The sequence below is a fragment of the Sciurus vulgaris genome, assembly GCF_902686455.1.
Source record: "Sciurus vulgaris genome assembly, chromosome: 16".
Lineage (NCBI taxonomy): Eukaryota > Metazoa > Chordata > Mammalia > Rodentia > Sciuridae > Sciurus > Sciurus vulgaris.
In genome coordinates this window covers 57,667,107-57,681,746 of record NC_136477.1, presented here as the reverse complement: position 1 = coordinate 57,681,746, position 14,640 = coordinate 57,667,107, and the positions used below count along the sequence as shown (strand labels likewise).

Here is a 14,640-nt window from a genome sequence, read left to right as displayed (position 1 = left end):
CATTGCCTAAATACTGGATGAACCACCTGCTTACCTTTCCAGAAAACCTAATTTATTTAAAAATTAAATCCTCCCCTCCTTGCCTAGCTTATTTTGTCCTTGTTGTGGTTCTTAGGATTTTTTTTTTTTTTTTTAATGTTAAGACTTTCAGGCTGTATTAGAAAGGAAAAACAAATAGCTGAATGTCTCCACTAAGTAAACTAATTAGCAAATTCTCACTCTATACACTCAGGTTAAACTATCCCCCAAAATGGGACTTGGGTGAGAAGAGTTACAGTTTTTTTAAAGGGGCAAAGGAGACAGATAGCAGAATATCCATATGCATAATGGGGGTTTCAATCCAAAGGAAAGCCAGAGAATGTCTCTGGTGAAGAAGAGTTATCCATTAGATAAACTTGTCAGAAAACAATTAAAAAAAAGAGTTAATGGTAGAAAAAAAATCTCAGACTCCTTTGCCTGGCTTGATTTCTAAAAAGAACAGGAAGTGCTAATATCAGCTCCTACCAGTCCAGGCTGTGTGCATCTATGCCGTGGTTGTGAAGGTAGCCGCGTTAAAAACCGTACAGAGTAGCAGAGGGGCTGAGGGTGAGAGACGGGACAAATGGGTCATCCATGAAGAGTCACTGTCTGAAAATTCCATTTTCATGTTTTCCTGTTTCTTTGCAGAAACCTGGAATGGATGTGGCCGACGCCTACGTGACTTTCGTCCGCCACTCTCAGGATGTCCTGCGTGATAAGGTCAATGAGGAGATGTATATAGAAAGGTTATTTGATGTAAGTAAATGCCTTCTCCTCCTTGAAGACCAAGGAGGAGACCCTCCAAAATGTGACAAAATAAGAGACAGGAGGATAAGTCACATTTTGAGAAAATGGATTGGTCCTGATTCAAGCAAAATCTTTTCCTCTCCCTCTGCCATAGGCTCCTATCTGTTGTGTGTCTGTTCTGAACCCACTCCTGGTGTGGCAGTGTCTCGGTCCCAGGCTGTGTGTAACACGTAGGATGGCAAGCAGGCGTGTGCCGCACAGAGCTTGCGAGGCAGCATTCTGTAACTGGCAAAGTCCTTCCCTGGTCATGCTTCTCCTCCTTGCAATCTGGCCTCACATTAGGGAGATGCTCTCCATGGGGAGGCTGAGGGGAGCTACCGCCCCGACCCCAGCAGTGGTGGGGTGTGCAGATGTGCAGTGAATGTCACGTTGTTATGGATTCAAAGATGATTTCATTTCTGGAAGACCAGAAATCCTTAGCCCCGGGTTTCGGCAAACACATGAGTTACTCTACCAAGTGTCTGTCTAAACTATGGTACCCCCACCCACCCACCTGAAAATTTACAAGGAGAAGTAGGTATTCAAAAGAGAGTATGCTGGACCGCCAGACCCAAATCAAGGGTTAATAGTCCTCAAGCAATCTTATTTCCACTGTGACTACATCTGCACTGCAAAGCAAGCCACTGAGGCAAAAAGAAAAAAAGAAGAAAGAAAGAAAGAACCAAACCTGCTTTGGTCTCAAATTGCCTGCCTCTTTCAGGCCAAAGCAGATGGGGTTGCTTAATATAGTCAGGTATTTTGCTTCAGGTTTCCCCTGAATTTGCCAGTGTAGACCCGGCCAGAGTGCATGGAAGTCGAAGTCCTTGTCTCTGTGTGGCTCTAATTGTGCAGACTACTTCTGTCTCGTGAAACGTGAGTTCCTCCTGTCCAGGTTTCTGTATTTTTTAGTGCCAGCCTGAACATTAATGTTTTGGTCTATTCTGGAATCCTTGTTTCTATATTTTTCCTGTGATTGTGTTCACCAATTTACACTGAGTTTTTTCGTGTGTGCGTGTGTGTGCGTGTATGTTTTTGTTCCATAGCTAAGTGAGCTCATTGTTGGCACCGCTTTCGGATTCTGCAGCTTCTGACTTTTAAATGCTTTGTCTTCCAGCTCATTTGCTTTCCTAGTGTGTTGAAAAGGCTTCTCTCTCTCTCTCTCTCTCTTTTTTTCTTTTCCCAATCGTCCCCTCTCTGTGTTCCATACCCCTCTCCCCCGCATCACCTTCCCGCGGCAAAACCCTCCTTACTTTTTAATTCCCACTCGTCCTCTCTTGGATTAAAATGGAACTTATCTCTCATGTCAAATGTTTTATCACATTATATCAAGTGGCATGAATTAGAATCAAATAATCTTCCTGTGTACATCTTCTAGCATGACCCACATCCACTGAGAATGCCTCATACATTCATAAAGCTCACCAGCGGGTCCTCCCCCTTCTCTGCATGTGCGCCTTTATCTAAGTCCTGAGCCTAATATATCTGGGGCACAACCCCCCCTCCAATGGGCATTGAAAACAGACAGGCAGCACCCTCGGGTCTGCAGTTAGGAGTGCGGACACTCTTCCCCTCTCCGCTGAATTCAATTCCAAACCACAAATTTTCAAGAAGCCTGTGGATTGTTCTTTTCAATGCCTAGGTTAGCTTTTTTTTTTTTTTTTTTTTTTTTTTTTTTTTCCTTTTCCTTTGATCGGTTATCTTCTGATTCTCGGTTTTGTGTGGCTTGTGTAGGCGTGCGCGCCTGTGTGTGCGTGTGTTTGCGCGTGCGCGCCTGTGTACGCGTGGGTGTGCACGCGTGCCCATGATCTCGCAGGAACCTAAACAACACGTAGTCCTGAATTGGATGTTTCATCTGCAGTTTAGCCTGTCGCTTCATGGATATGAAATGATCCACCTTCCCCCCCCCCCCCTTTTTTTTCTTTTTAATTTGGGGGGGGTGGAATTTAAAAGGTAGTCTTGCAAAAAGCCAACCAAGGCAAATGGTCTCTTTCAGGGCTCTTTTTAAGGGAAAGGTGCAACCAGCTTTTGATGGAAAAAGAGTCCGGCCTTGGCAGATACAGATGGTAAAAGTGGATTTGCCTAACAGTGGGTACATGCGGTTACGTTCACATCCTCTAGGCATGAATGTGAACTGACAACTCAAAGAAATATTACTAAGAATATGCTTTTCAGAGAGCCAGTTATGTTTAGGGTCATTCAGGAATTCACAGGTGTCTACAATTCCTTTTTGTATTCCACTGGCCAGCATCAGATGGCATGAGCCACATCCTGGGAATAACTAACCTTCATATTGTCCCAATTTTGTTTTCCCAGTGGAGTCCTGAGTGATTTTAAAGGCTTAGTCAATCTAACCATTCACTGCATATCACTTCCAACCCCACGGAGCTGTCCAATTTTTGTTTTTTCAGGAGTTTATTTAGACATGAATTTCTTGGGCATTTGCTTTCTTACTTTCCAAATAATAACCTGATCCCCTAATTTACAGAATATATTGGTGCTAGGCAACCTAACTGATGTCGTGCAAAAAAAGTTATTGAATCTGTCAGGGTTTTAAAACATTTGTCATTTTCAAAACCCAGAGCTTCTCAGAAAGCTTCATTACCATGCAGCCTCGGTAATTTAATTCAGTACTTACTGTTTTTCTATAATCTAGCAGCAAAACATCAGATTACCAACATGTTTGATTATTTTCAGCTTCTGTTTCCTCAAGCATCGTGTTTATTTCTTTGCATAGATGCTCTGTGAGACTCGGGTCCACTGAGCTAAACAAGGGGGTAGGACTATCAAGGCAGAAATGTCCATGAAAGCCACCATCCTACATTTCTGGCTGCAATGAACTTACTCTTTAAACTTCATGATGGTGGTCCTGGGGCCTGTAATCTAAACAATTGGCAGAAACCCTTTGAGAAAGACTTGTTGATCTGGGAGGTTTTGCTTCCAAATTGTTGCATTTTGATAAATGGCAAAAATGAATAATAGCAAATTAACATTTTGAATGAAGGAAAAAATATATATATATATATCTCTTCTCTCTCTGAGATTGTTTGCTGTTGGAAGGTGCTGGTTCTGTGGTATCATTCCAGGTTTTTTTGTTCTGCTGGCATCTGTCATTCAGAGGCATGTTCTAAGAGTTCCTGTTGTGTTTTGAACTGTGTTTCAAGTCTCAGTTTTATTTACCTGGTCAATCCCTTAAGTTCTTGCTATTTGGTATTATGCCCTTTTTTGCCCTATTGAGTGTGCCCTTGGAGAAAAGACTGGATGGTTTTAGTGTGTGTTTGTATCTGGGAATATTCTGAATAATAGCTGGTCACTTAACGGTGCATATTCTGTTTTAACTAGGCCCCCATCCAGTGACCTTGGAGTCATTTCCTTTCTGCCTCGTCTTTGTACTTGTGGCTGGAAGTGGGTGCTTATGGGAGATTATCGGCATAGCATGTGGGGCTCTATATTTGACGTTCGGCATTTTTATCTATTTTATTATGTAACTTAAGAACGGGCTTTCCAAATTCATCTTACCAAAATATTGTTAAAACCAAGCATGCTCTAGGTTTATTGGAGAAAATACATTTGAACATAATGCATTATCAGATTATTTTTCTGCAATATAAGTTTCCCCATTTATTAATCTAATTGGTTGCTATAGTCTTTCTATAAAACACTAACAAGACTTTTTTGATAATGTACCTTTAAAAGGTACCTAACCAATCCCAAATAAAGGGCCGATTAGAAAAAAATCTCCAAACTGTTTCCCACGATATTTTAGATGTATAGCTGTACATTTTTTAACCTATATTTTTTTCTAAAAATAATAAATGAAGAACAGTTGTATATTGTTCTCACTGGCTGCAAAGGAAGTTTCTTATATTTAGAAGCAAAATATTCAGAGATTTAAATCAAGAGAATGTTTCAATATGTACAATAACAATGAATTGAAATTATATTAAAGTGGTGAATTTTTAAAAGGAAATCAGATTGCTGTCAGTCTCAAGGGGAAGCTTGGCCTCCTTGGCAATTATTGCTGATTTTTAAAGAAAATATAAAACATGGATATGAAATAATCTCCCCGTTCCTGCCGCAGCAGCTAAGGAGAAAAATCACAAGCTCAAGAAATAACTCGAAGATAGCGATTTAAAGTTGGAGTGTCCATAAATCATGCAGATGGCTCCCCCGCTTCTCTAGTGATTAATTCAACATCTTCCCCAAAACAAAAACATGCTTTTTAAAATGAGAGATCAGATCATCAATAGAAGCACCTAAGATTTCAAGGTCTAAACAAAAATTAATTTATTTTCTTTCCTCCTTGTACTTCTTGAAGACACAGACTGAGAAGAAAATCGGGATTAAAAGAGATGTGCTTAGGGTGAATTCATCTGCTTAAACCTCACAGGCTCTGAGAGGAGTGATTAAAAAGCCATCTCAAACTTGGATGGAATCCACACTAGTGGTAATGCTGCCTGGCGCTGGCTTTCTGCAGGCCCCGTGTCATTGTGAACTGGGCCCAGGGAACATTTGACTGGAGATGATACATGGATTATCTAGGTCAATTATACACTTAATCTGCCTTCTGGAGGATTAAGTATTTGCAGATTGACTCCGCATTTGGCTTCTTCCTGGCAGTTATCAGATCAGGAAAGGGCCCCTTACCAACCTGCCTTTAAGAACTTAATCAGGCAGTGCGGTCAGATTCAGATGGAGCTGCTGCTACTCAGTAATTCTTTGCTTTGCACAGACTTTAATTTGCTGTTCGGTTCTCGAATCCTATGTTTCTCCACTTTATGTGGCAGCACGATAATGGAGTGTGAATATTTCCCTTTAAAGAGGTAATTTGAAAAAATGAAATCTGCCTATTGAAACATACTCGCTGTATTTGTATATGAAATCACAGATCACCTTATTTTAAGAACCTTATTGACTGACAAGAGACCCATGTGAGCATATGTCAATCAAAGCAGACATCATCTTGCTCCAGGAAGTACTGAAGAACAGGCTTCAAGGAGAACATTATGGTATAGCCATAATGTCCATTACCAGTTGTCCAGGTGAGAGAAGCGACTTCCAAAAAATGAAGTGGGGCATATCGTAGGTTGCAGTTCTGGGGGTGCTGATTAAAGAAAATCCAGGCAAATGGTGTTGTAGACACTGAAATAGTGAGTTATCCCCTCTGTCAGTGATAAAAAGACTTGAGTGTCCTAAATGGGAGTTCCTGTGTGACAGTCATGGACCTTGCAAGCTAGGTGACCTTGGACGAGGTATTTAATCTCTCAGAGCCTCTGCTGATTCATCTAGATAATAGACAGAACATTTTCTGTGCGGTTGCTATGAGGTTGGAGTGCCATGCCCAGCTGCCCCGGGGCTCAGAGGAAGCATTTGGTAAGTGTGAGCCAACGCCACCCCCCTCACCACCACCATCATCTTCATCAGCATGGTCATTAATTGAAAGGAAAATGCTTCCCACCCGACACCCAGCCCTATTTTCCTTCTTTTTCTTTTTTTGGTGGGGAGAAAGGGAATGGGGTACCAGGGATTGAACTCAGGGCACTTGACCACTGAGTCACATCCCCAGCCCTCTTTTGTATTTTATTTGGACACAGGGTCAAAAGACAGGCTTAGAGCCTTGCTTTTGCTGAGGCTGGCTTTAAACTCGCCATCCTCCTGCCTCAGCCTCCCAAGTTGCTGAGATTATAGGCCCGTACCGTGGCACCTGACAGAAACTGATTTCTTATAGTTATTATATTAATAATGTAATTAATACAGACTGGCACGCTTAAAAATTCAGCAAGCCTTTTATCGTTATCCACATCATCTCTTAGAACTATTCGTTCGTTCAAGGGATTTTTGAAATGACCTGTGTCTGTTCCCCTTAGTAAAACTGCAACAAATTAGCAAATAAATCAATTGACCTTCTGAAGTTTGGGGTAGGAGGGGAACCAAGGGAAGGGATGATTAATACCTTTTATGATGATGATAAAGTATTATAGACATTTAGAAAGGAGAGCTGAGGAAAAATATAATTAAAATTTTGCATTTCCAGAACTAGGAGATGATTACCTAAATATTTATTCTCTCAGATCTTTTTCTATGTGCTTTTTGTTTTTAAAATACACCTTTTTCCCAGAATGAGCAAGAAGAAGATATTGCTTTCTCAAAGTTAATGATGTCTACTTCCCATGACGGTAAATGTTCAAAATTCCCATTTTCTCCCCTAAATTCTCACTATAGCTGGCTTGTGCAACCAAGATCCGATGCAAAGTTACAAGTGCAGGGCAGGGTTGTAATGCCACATAAATCTCTTTTTAACCAGCACTGGCCCTTTTTCCATGATCCTGACTTGTTAAAGGGACCGCCGTGCCAGTTGTTCTACAGACTGGAGGAGTTTATTACTATCTAAACATAGAACCGATTTGTTGAGGGGAAAAAAAAAAATCATGCTGAATTCAACCAAGTACTTCTTTTAAACATAATTAGTAACTTAGCAGAATTCAACCAGGATTTTTTTTTTTCAAAGCTGTTCTCTGAATGTAAGGAGAATTTCTGAAGCCAGTTTAAAAAAAAATGAAAAGAAAAGAAAATAGCAAAACTGGAAGAAACCCACAGAGGCCAGGATACAAGTTGCCTATGGGAAGAACTGCAAGGATTTTATTTCATGTAATAAGACACATATATCTGAGCTGAATGGATCAATCTGAGGCTCATGATCTCGAGTTTCTTGCGTTGCTATATATATATATATATTTTTTTTTGGGGGGGGGTAGGGTTACTGGGGAAACCAGGGGTGCTTAACCACTGAGCCACATCCCCAGCACTTTTTTGCATTTTATAGAGAGACAGGGTCTCACTGAGTTGCTTACAATCTCACTAAGTTGCTGAGGCTGGCTTTGAACTTTGGCTCCTGCCTCAGCCTCCCAAGCCACTGGGATTATAGGTGTGCACCACTGCTCACTGTAACTATTTTGGTGAAGTCTTGGTCTAGTGACTTTGATGCACAGAGCCATACCATTAGGAAGGTTTCTTTGTTAATTCTAAGATTTTCCCCCCCTGTGGTTATCCATCTGAAATGAAGCCTTCCAAATCAGTTTGATGCTTAGCTTTTTCATATTCTTCAGATCAAATGTTAATTGAACTGTAACCTCATCTCTATCAGCCTCAATTATAAGTCTAGAGAGCATATTGCCAGGCTACCAGGACCTCCTTCAGAATCTGTGCAATGATAGATATTGGAATTAGAAACAAATCCAAACTACAGTTAGGAAAAGCAGAGATAATTGATTGTTTCACCCAGTTTGAGCCCTGCAGTAAATAGCTGCAGAGGAGTGTCATTCCCCACGAATTCAGAAACTGGGCAAGAGTCAGGGGAAATGAGAGGTGGACAGCCCATCCCTCTCACCTTGACAGGTAACGTTACCTGTTGTATATACAGAACAGGCAAGTGTGTATACGTACGTGGGGGGGGGGGGGGGGGTATATGCTATATGAAGACCAGGATGTGCATCAGGGAGTTAAGCTGAGCTCCCTTAGCTAAAGTAAACCATACACCCAGTTCCATTATAAACTCTTTGGATTCTTGCAAGTCCACCTCAAGATTTTTCTAATCTTGAATTGCAAAACAAACCAAGTTTGTCTTCAAGTGTGTTAAAGTGCCATTCAAAGACCCTACCATCCGAATCTGCATTTCATGGATTTAATCATTTTCATTGCCTTTCTTGGTAATTGCAAGTTTAACATAGTTTTTTTGTGTTTTTGTTTGTTTGTTTGTTTGTTTGTTTTTGAGGGGGGTGGTTTTGGTTTCATTTTTTTGTTTATTTTGTTTTTGTATTGGGGATTGAACCCAGGGGCACTTAACCACTGAGCCACATTCCCTTTTTAATTTTTATTTTGATTCAGAGTCTTGCTAAATTGCTAAGGTCCTCACTAAATTGTTGAGGCTGGCCTCAAACTTGCAATCGTCCTGCCTCAGCCTCCCAAGTTGCTGGGATTATAGGTGTGTCCCACCACACCTAGCCTTAACAAAGTATTTAGCCAAAGGAAGAAAGGGTTTTCTCTCTGTGTCTCTGTAGGATGCTAGAAGTAAGCTCTATTAGAATGAGAGAGGAGATGATATGGTGTTTTGATGCTTCTGATTGCTCATTCCTATGACTCTTATTCAAATCCTCTTACTCCACGGCCTCCACAAGTAAATGATCATGATTAATTCCATTGATCTTGGAGTCTTAGATATGGAGATACATTTCCCATGGATATGGGAATGCTTCTTTCCATACCAAGAAGTTTCAGCAGTTCTGCATACAGAAAAGATAAGGGGCAATAATAGATGAATCATGTACAATGGATTGAAAGGAATTGAGTGTTCATTATTTTTGTGGCTGTTGTCCTCACAGGTAGGCACTCTAGTATAGCAAAACATCAAATAGTTCTCCTGTTAATCAAGCTACTTCCTTCCAAAGTCATTCACATAAATAGATCTCATTTACTTTAGGGCAAACCTTACATAAAACAAGTCGTGAATTTGCTCTGGAGCTGGGGTGCCATGGAGAGTTTTGCTAAGTGTCTTTATCAGAACAGCTTTCTGTGTTCCAGGAGACATTTGGTGAAGACAGTTAATTTGTTTTCTTTTCCAGAGGAGAATGTTCCATTAATCATTGTAAGAAGCCAGGCTGATTGCTCTGTTACGTTAAGGTCACAGTATTCTTGTTAACATGACCCACGCACTACTTTTGTGTCTCAGAAAATAATTTTGTTTTTTGTTTTCTGGGGTTATGGCAGACTCATGGCATAGAAGCAGAAAGTGACAGACTCTTACATACGCTACGCATGTGGGCACACACACACACACACACACACACACACACACAAACGCAGTAGCCAACGCATGTTGTGTAGAACAAATATTATCACATCGTGTTGCAAGAAACAAGATGTACTAAATCCTCAGATACTTCCCATTAATTAACCAGTCTCTAGAAACTATGAGTTTTATCAAAAGGTTTCACTGTCAGTATCTAGACTCATAACCAATCACTCAGTTTTTTCCTACATGAATGAATTTAAAACATCACTTATACATCATCACTCAGAGTGTGATCCATGGGCTCTCAAGCCCAGTATCACCTGGGTGTTCATAAAAGATCCATGATCTCAGCCCCAGCCTAGCTCCAAATGAGTCGGAATCTGCATTTGAACAAGATCCTCTGGCATTTCAAATGCCCACTAATATTTGAGAAATGCAGGTAAGATCAGTGACTTTCAAATTTGTTTGCCCCTAACTCAACGTAAGAAACAAATTTTAGAGTGAGAGATATAGCTCAGTGGTAGAATATTTGCCTAGCATGCAGAATGCCCAGGGTTCAATCCCCAGCATCACAGGGGGGAAAAAAAAGATTAAATAAAAATTTACTTTGCAGCTCAGTGTATGGATACATGCACACCTATATACACAAGTAAAGAAAAAAAAGCTTGTGAAACAGTATTTACCCTTTACTACATATAATACACTCCAATAATGTTTTCTTCCATCTTTTAAAAAACATTGGTGATAGCAAATGGAATTATTTCACTGTACACTTATAGGTTACAACCCTCAACTTTAAAAATGCATTTGGGCCGGCGTAGTGACGCACCCCTGTCATCGCAGTGGCTCAGGAGGCTGAGGCAGGAGGATGGTGAGTTCAAAGCCAGCCTTAGCAGCTTAGTGAGGCCCTGAGCAACTTAGCAAGACCCTGTCTCAAAACAACAAATAAAAAGGGCTGGGGGTGTGGCTTAGGGGTAAAGTGCCACTGGATTAAATCCCCAGGACCTGCCTGCCCACCCCCAAAAAAAGCACACTTGTCAACCCAAGGAATTAGCTTGAGACCTAGTGCCAGGCTACAAAGTACATAATGTTCAGCGGACTTCATGCAGTGACAGAAAAGCTTATGAGACATCTCATGAGACATCTCAGACTCTCTTCACCCCTCTCACTGGATCTTGCCCAGAAAGTTTGACCAGGAGGGGAGGAAATGAAGCGGTGCATTCGATGAGCAATGTAGATTCGCCCTCCATCCTTCTCTTTTCTCTCCTTTTTGGCAATTATATCAGGATCTTGATTTTTAAAACACAGAGAGGGAGAGAAAACAAAGTGGAAAAGAAGTTGCTGCTTCTATTGTCACTGCAAGTAAATTTTTATGTGTGTCCAAAAACCTGAAAAGAAGGCTCAACTTAAATATTTCATTCATTCCAAATTCCTAATTCAGAAGAGTTAATAGCTTCCGGCTCTTCTGTTCGACTCCTGCGGAGTGGACTAAAAGTCCAGTTAATGGAGCCTTATGATCAGCCTAAAGTATGAAGGTTCCTGAATCCAAAGGCTCCCAAGGGTAGTGTCACCTGCTACACTGAGTTGCCTCCAGTGTCTTTGGCAGTGATTTTCACTCTGACCATCCCTGGACCAATGCCAGTCATATCAACAAATCTCCGGGTCTTACCCAGGATAAGTTCTTATTAATTACCAGATCTGTGTGCCAACCAGGGCAGAAAAAGCCCCTCTCATTAATTTTGTAAAAGGAAAAAAAAAAAAAAAAACAGTTTGAGAAAAGAACAAACAAGAAGTAAAATAAGCAACGTGATTCATGACTTGTTTTCTAATGAAACTCTTTAAATCACTTTTAAAGGAAAAGAAATCTCACCCCCTTTGGTTCAGAAAATTTGTCCTGTGATCTAGGAAAGCTTTCTGTGAAAGGAATGAGACTTTGGTGATTAGCTGCTCCCCTAGATTGGGAAGCTCTAGAACTAAAGAAAAGAAAAAGAAGTTGTTGCTTCTTTTTCAACCTGGGGTGACCTGTGTTCTGCACAGGACATTTGACCATATTGGGACATTATTGGTTATCACAGTTTGGAGGTTGGGGGCATATTATTGGCATGTGGTAGGCAGAGGTTAGAGATGCTGCTAAAAACTAGAATACTCTCAGACTGGGGTGTGAAGCTCAGTGATAGAGCACTTGCCTAGCATGTGCGAGGCACTGGGTTGTATCCTCAGCACCACATATAAATAAATAAAATAAAGGTCCATCCACGACTAAAAAAAAAATAATATTTTTTTTAAAAAATCCTGAACTACCCAGCACAGCCCTTCCCCACAACAATGAATGACCTGCTCAAATTACATAGAGATTAAGGGGGATATGTTCAAAGTAACACCACCACCTCCACAATTTTTTTGGGGGCGGGGTGGTTCTGGAACTGGATCCAAGGTTGCTTAACCTCTGAACCACATCCCCAGCACCACCCCCTTTTTTTTCTTACTAAGTTCTTACTAAGTTGCTTTGGGTCTCTCTTAATTGCTGAGGCTAGCTTTGAACTCATGATCCTCCTGCCTCAGCCTCCTGACTGCTGGGATTACCTTTGTCTTCAGTGATACAAACTGTTTGAGTTTTGACTTTAGGAACCCCTTAGCATTATTATCCTGTGGGTCCTTTTTTACCAAGGAATTCTGGGGACTGCCTCTGAAGAATACTGTACCCAGCAGATAGCTCAGAAACAGATCTCAAAGTCCTTTTGATAAGCTTCCTCCAAAAGCATCCTTTTAGGGTCTGAGAGATAAAACCCAAAGAATCATTAACACCTAACTTTCTCAGCTTGAACTTAAAGCTCACCCACGTGTAGTTCCCATGGAGCTTCAGTAAGTACTTCAACAAAATCTCAGATCTTGGTTAAAGGAATCACTGCAAGTTTTCTCCTAGAAGATGCACCTCGAATCTTTAAGGGACCAGTCCTTCACATCACGTTAAGCGCACAGGCTTGGCATTCAGACATCTCTGAGTTCAATTTCTGGGTCTGCCACTCACTAACCGTGTGATTTCAGGTAAGTTACTTTATCCTCCCTGGGCTTTAATTTTCTCCTCTGTAAAAATGTGGATTAAAAACAGTTGCCAGCTCTTTGGATTCAGATGACTAAACTGAGGCAGTACCTGTAAAGCACAAACCATAGTGCGTGGCGTGCAGAAATTGAAATATTTTTCCTCCTCTTCCTCCTTTTCTCTTCTTCTCCTCCTCCACTTCCTCCCCTCTTTTTCCTTCTTCTCTTACAAGTGGTTGTACAAAAACCAGCAGATATCTTCACCTAATGCTAAGGTAGGCTTGGCAGCAGAGAGAGTAAAGCTCGTGATAAATTCCACTCCAATAGGATTTTAAATGCCAGAGGATATGATATTAAGCAGCAAAGAGCCCAGTTGTGCCACAGAATCCCGAAAGGAAATCTGTTCTAAAGTCAAGCAAGTTCCCAGTGGAAGAACTAGGGGTACACCTCAGGGGTAGAGCACTTGCCTAGCATGCAGGAGGCGTTGGATTCCATCCCCAGCACCAAAAGAGAACGAGAAAAAGAAAAAAGACCCCAATAAGATGGAGACCCCAGAGAAAGGGCGCGTGGAGGCAGACCTGGGCTGGATCTGTACTTGTCTAGGACTGGCGGGGAGGGACCAGGTAGGACTTTATACTTGGATGCTAAGCAGGGGGACATTTTGGCTTCTTCTGAAAGCATCCTTGCCTCATGCAGGCTATCTTCATTAGCCTTGGAGAGGCTTTTTTTTTTTGGAGACATTGTTGAAGAACATAAACACTGGACTTATGAGGTCTCCCATTTAGGTGTCTCAATATCTGCTTTGTAGGCATTTGCTATTCCATCATCTTGGGGGGCTGCATTTTTATATTACTATATGTGATGTGCTTTCAATGTGTGCTTCTTCTCCAGAGATGTGCATTAGAACTACTTATGTATTTTTTTTTTTATTTTAACAATATATTCATCCCAACTCTCCAGCAAAAATTCTGAGTCTGTAGATCTAAAGTAGAGTTCAGACATCTGTTTGTTTAAGTCAGTTCCAAGAGTCTAATCTGGTCCAAAATGACTGTGTTTAAAGAGGTTCTCTACTGTGAGTGATTTTGTGCACCAGTGGGGTGTGTGTGTGTGTGTGTGTGTGTTCGTAAATATCCAGAGACTTTTTGGACTATCACAGTTGGCTGGTAGGTTGGGAGTAGACATGCTATGGCCCTCTAATGGGTAGATAACTGCATATATCCCACAATGCACAGAGACATCCCCGCTACCCCCCCAGCAACAATTACCTGTCAGAATGTCAGTAGTGCTGAAGTAGACCAATCCTGATTTAGAGAATAAAAGATACTAAAAGACATTTCATGAACAAACATGGGCCCCATCTCCTGAAACTATGGGTGTTCCCTCCCCAACCCTGAAAGTATCAATTTTGCTGATTTTATTCACCATTACATTAGAGTCTGGCATATATAAGCCCTCAAGAACTATTTGTTAGGGCTGGGGAGATAGCTCAGTCGGTAGAATGCTTGCCTTATAAGCATAAGGCCCTGGGAAAACTATTTGTTAAACAGGTATTGACAGCTTTGTCAAGTATATTTTCAATTTTATTTCCAATCCTAACTTGAAAATAGTAATTAAGCCCTTTCAGTATCTCACTGTGAATGTTTTCATCATCACTTGAATTTTTTGGAGGCTTTCAAAATACAGTGTTCTGGTTAATTCTATGGGGAATGAATTGTTGGGGGCCAAACTCTCAGTTAACTTGAAGATTCATTGGAAAACATTTACTCTTTCATCTGCTTTTGAAACGATTTCTAAAAGGTCTTAGTTCTGATGCAGAAGATGCAGTGCTTAGAGTCCAAAGCACATTCTGGAAGCTGTTTTTTGTTGTTGTTCTTTTGGTTTTTTTTGTTTTTTTTTGTTTTTTTTTTGTTTTTTGTACCAGGGATTGAACCCAGGGGTGCTGAACCACTGAGTCACATTCCCCAGCCCTTTTTTATGTTTTATTCAGAGACAGGGTCTCACTGAGTTGCTTA

General features: G+C 41.0%; 1 protein-coding gene across 9 annotated transcripts in view; it reads left to right on the top strand.

The window, feature by feature from the left end:
• CADPS (calcium dependent secretion activator) overlaps positions 1 to 14,640 on the top strand; it is a 483,924-nt gene that overhangs the window by 442,947 nt on the left and 26,337 nt on the right. For all 9 annotated transcript variants that reach the window (XM_079114383.1, XM_079114382.1, XM_079114375.1 and 6 more), the window contains one exon: positions 667 to 774. In XM_079114383.1, coding sequence (XP_078970509.1) covers positions 667 to 774 — 108 coding nt within the window. The remainder of the gene's footprint in view (positions 1 to 666; positions 775 to 14,640) is intronic.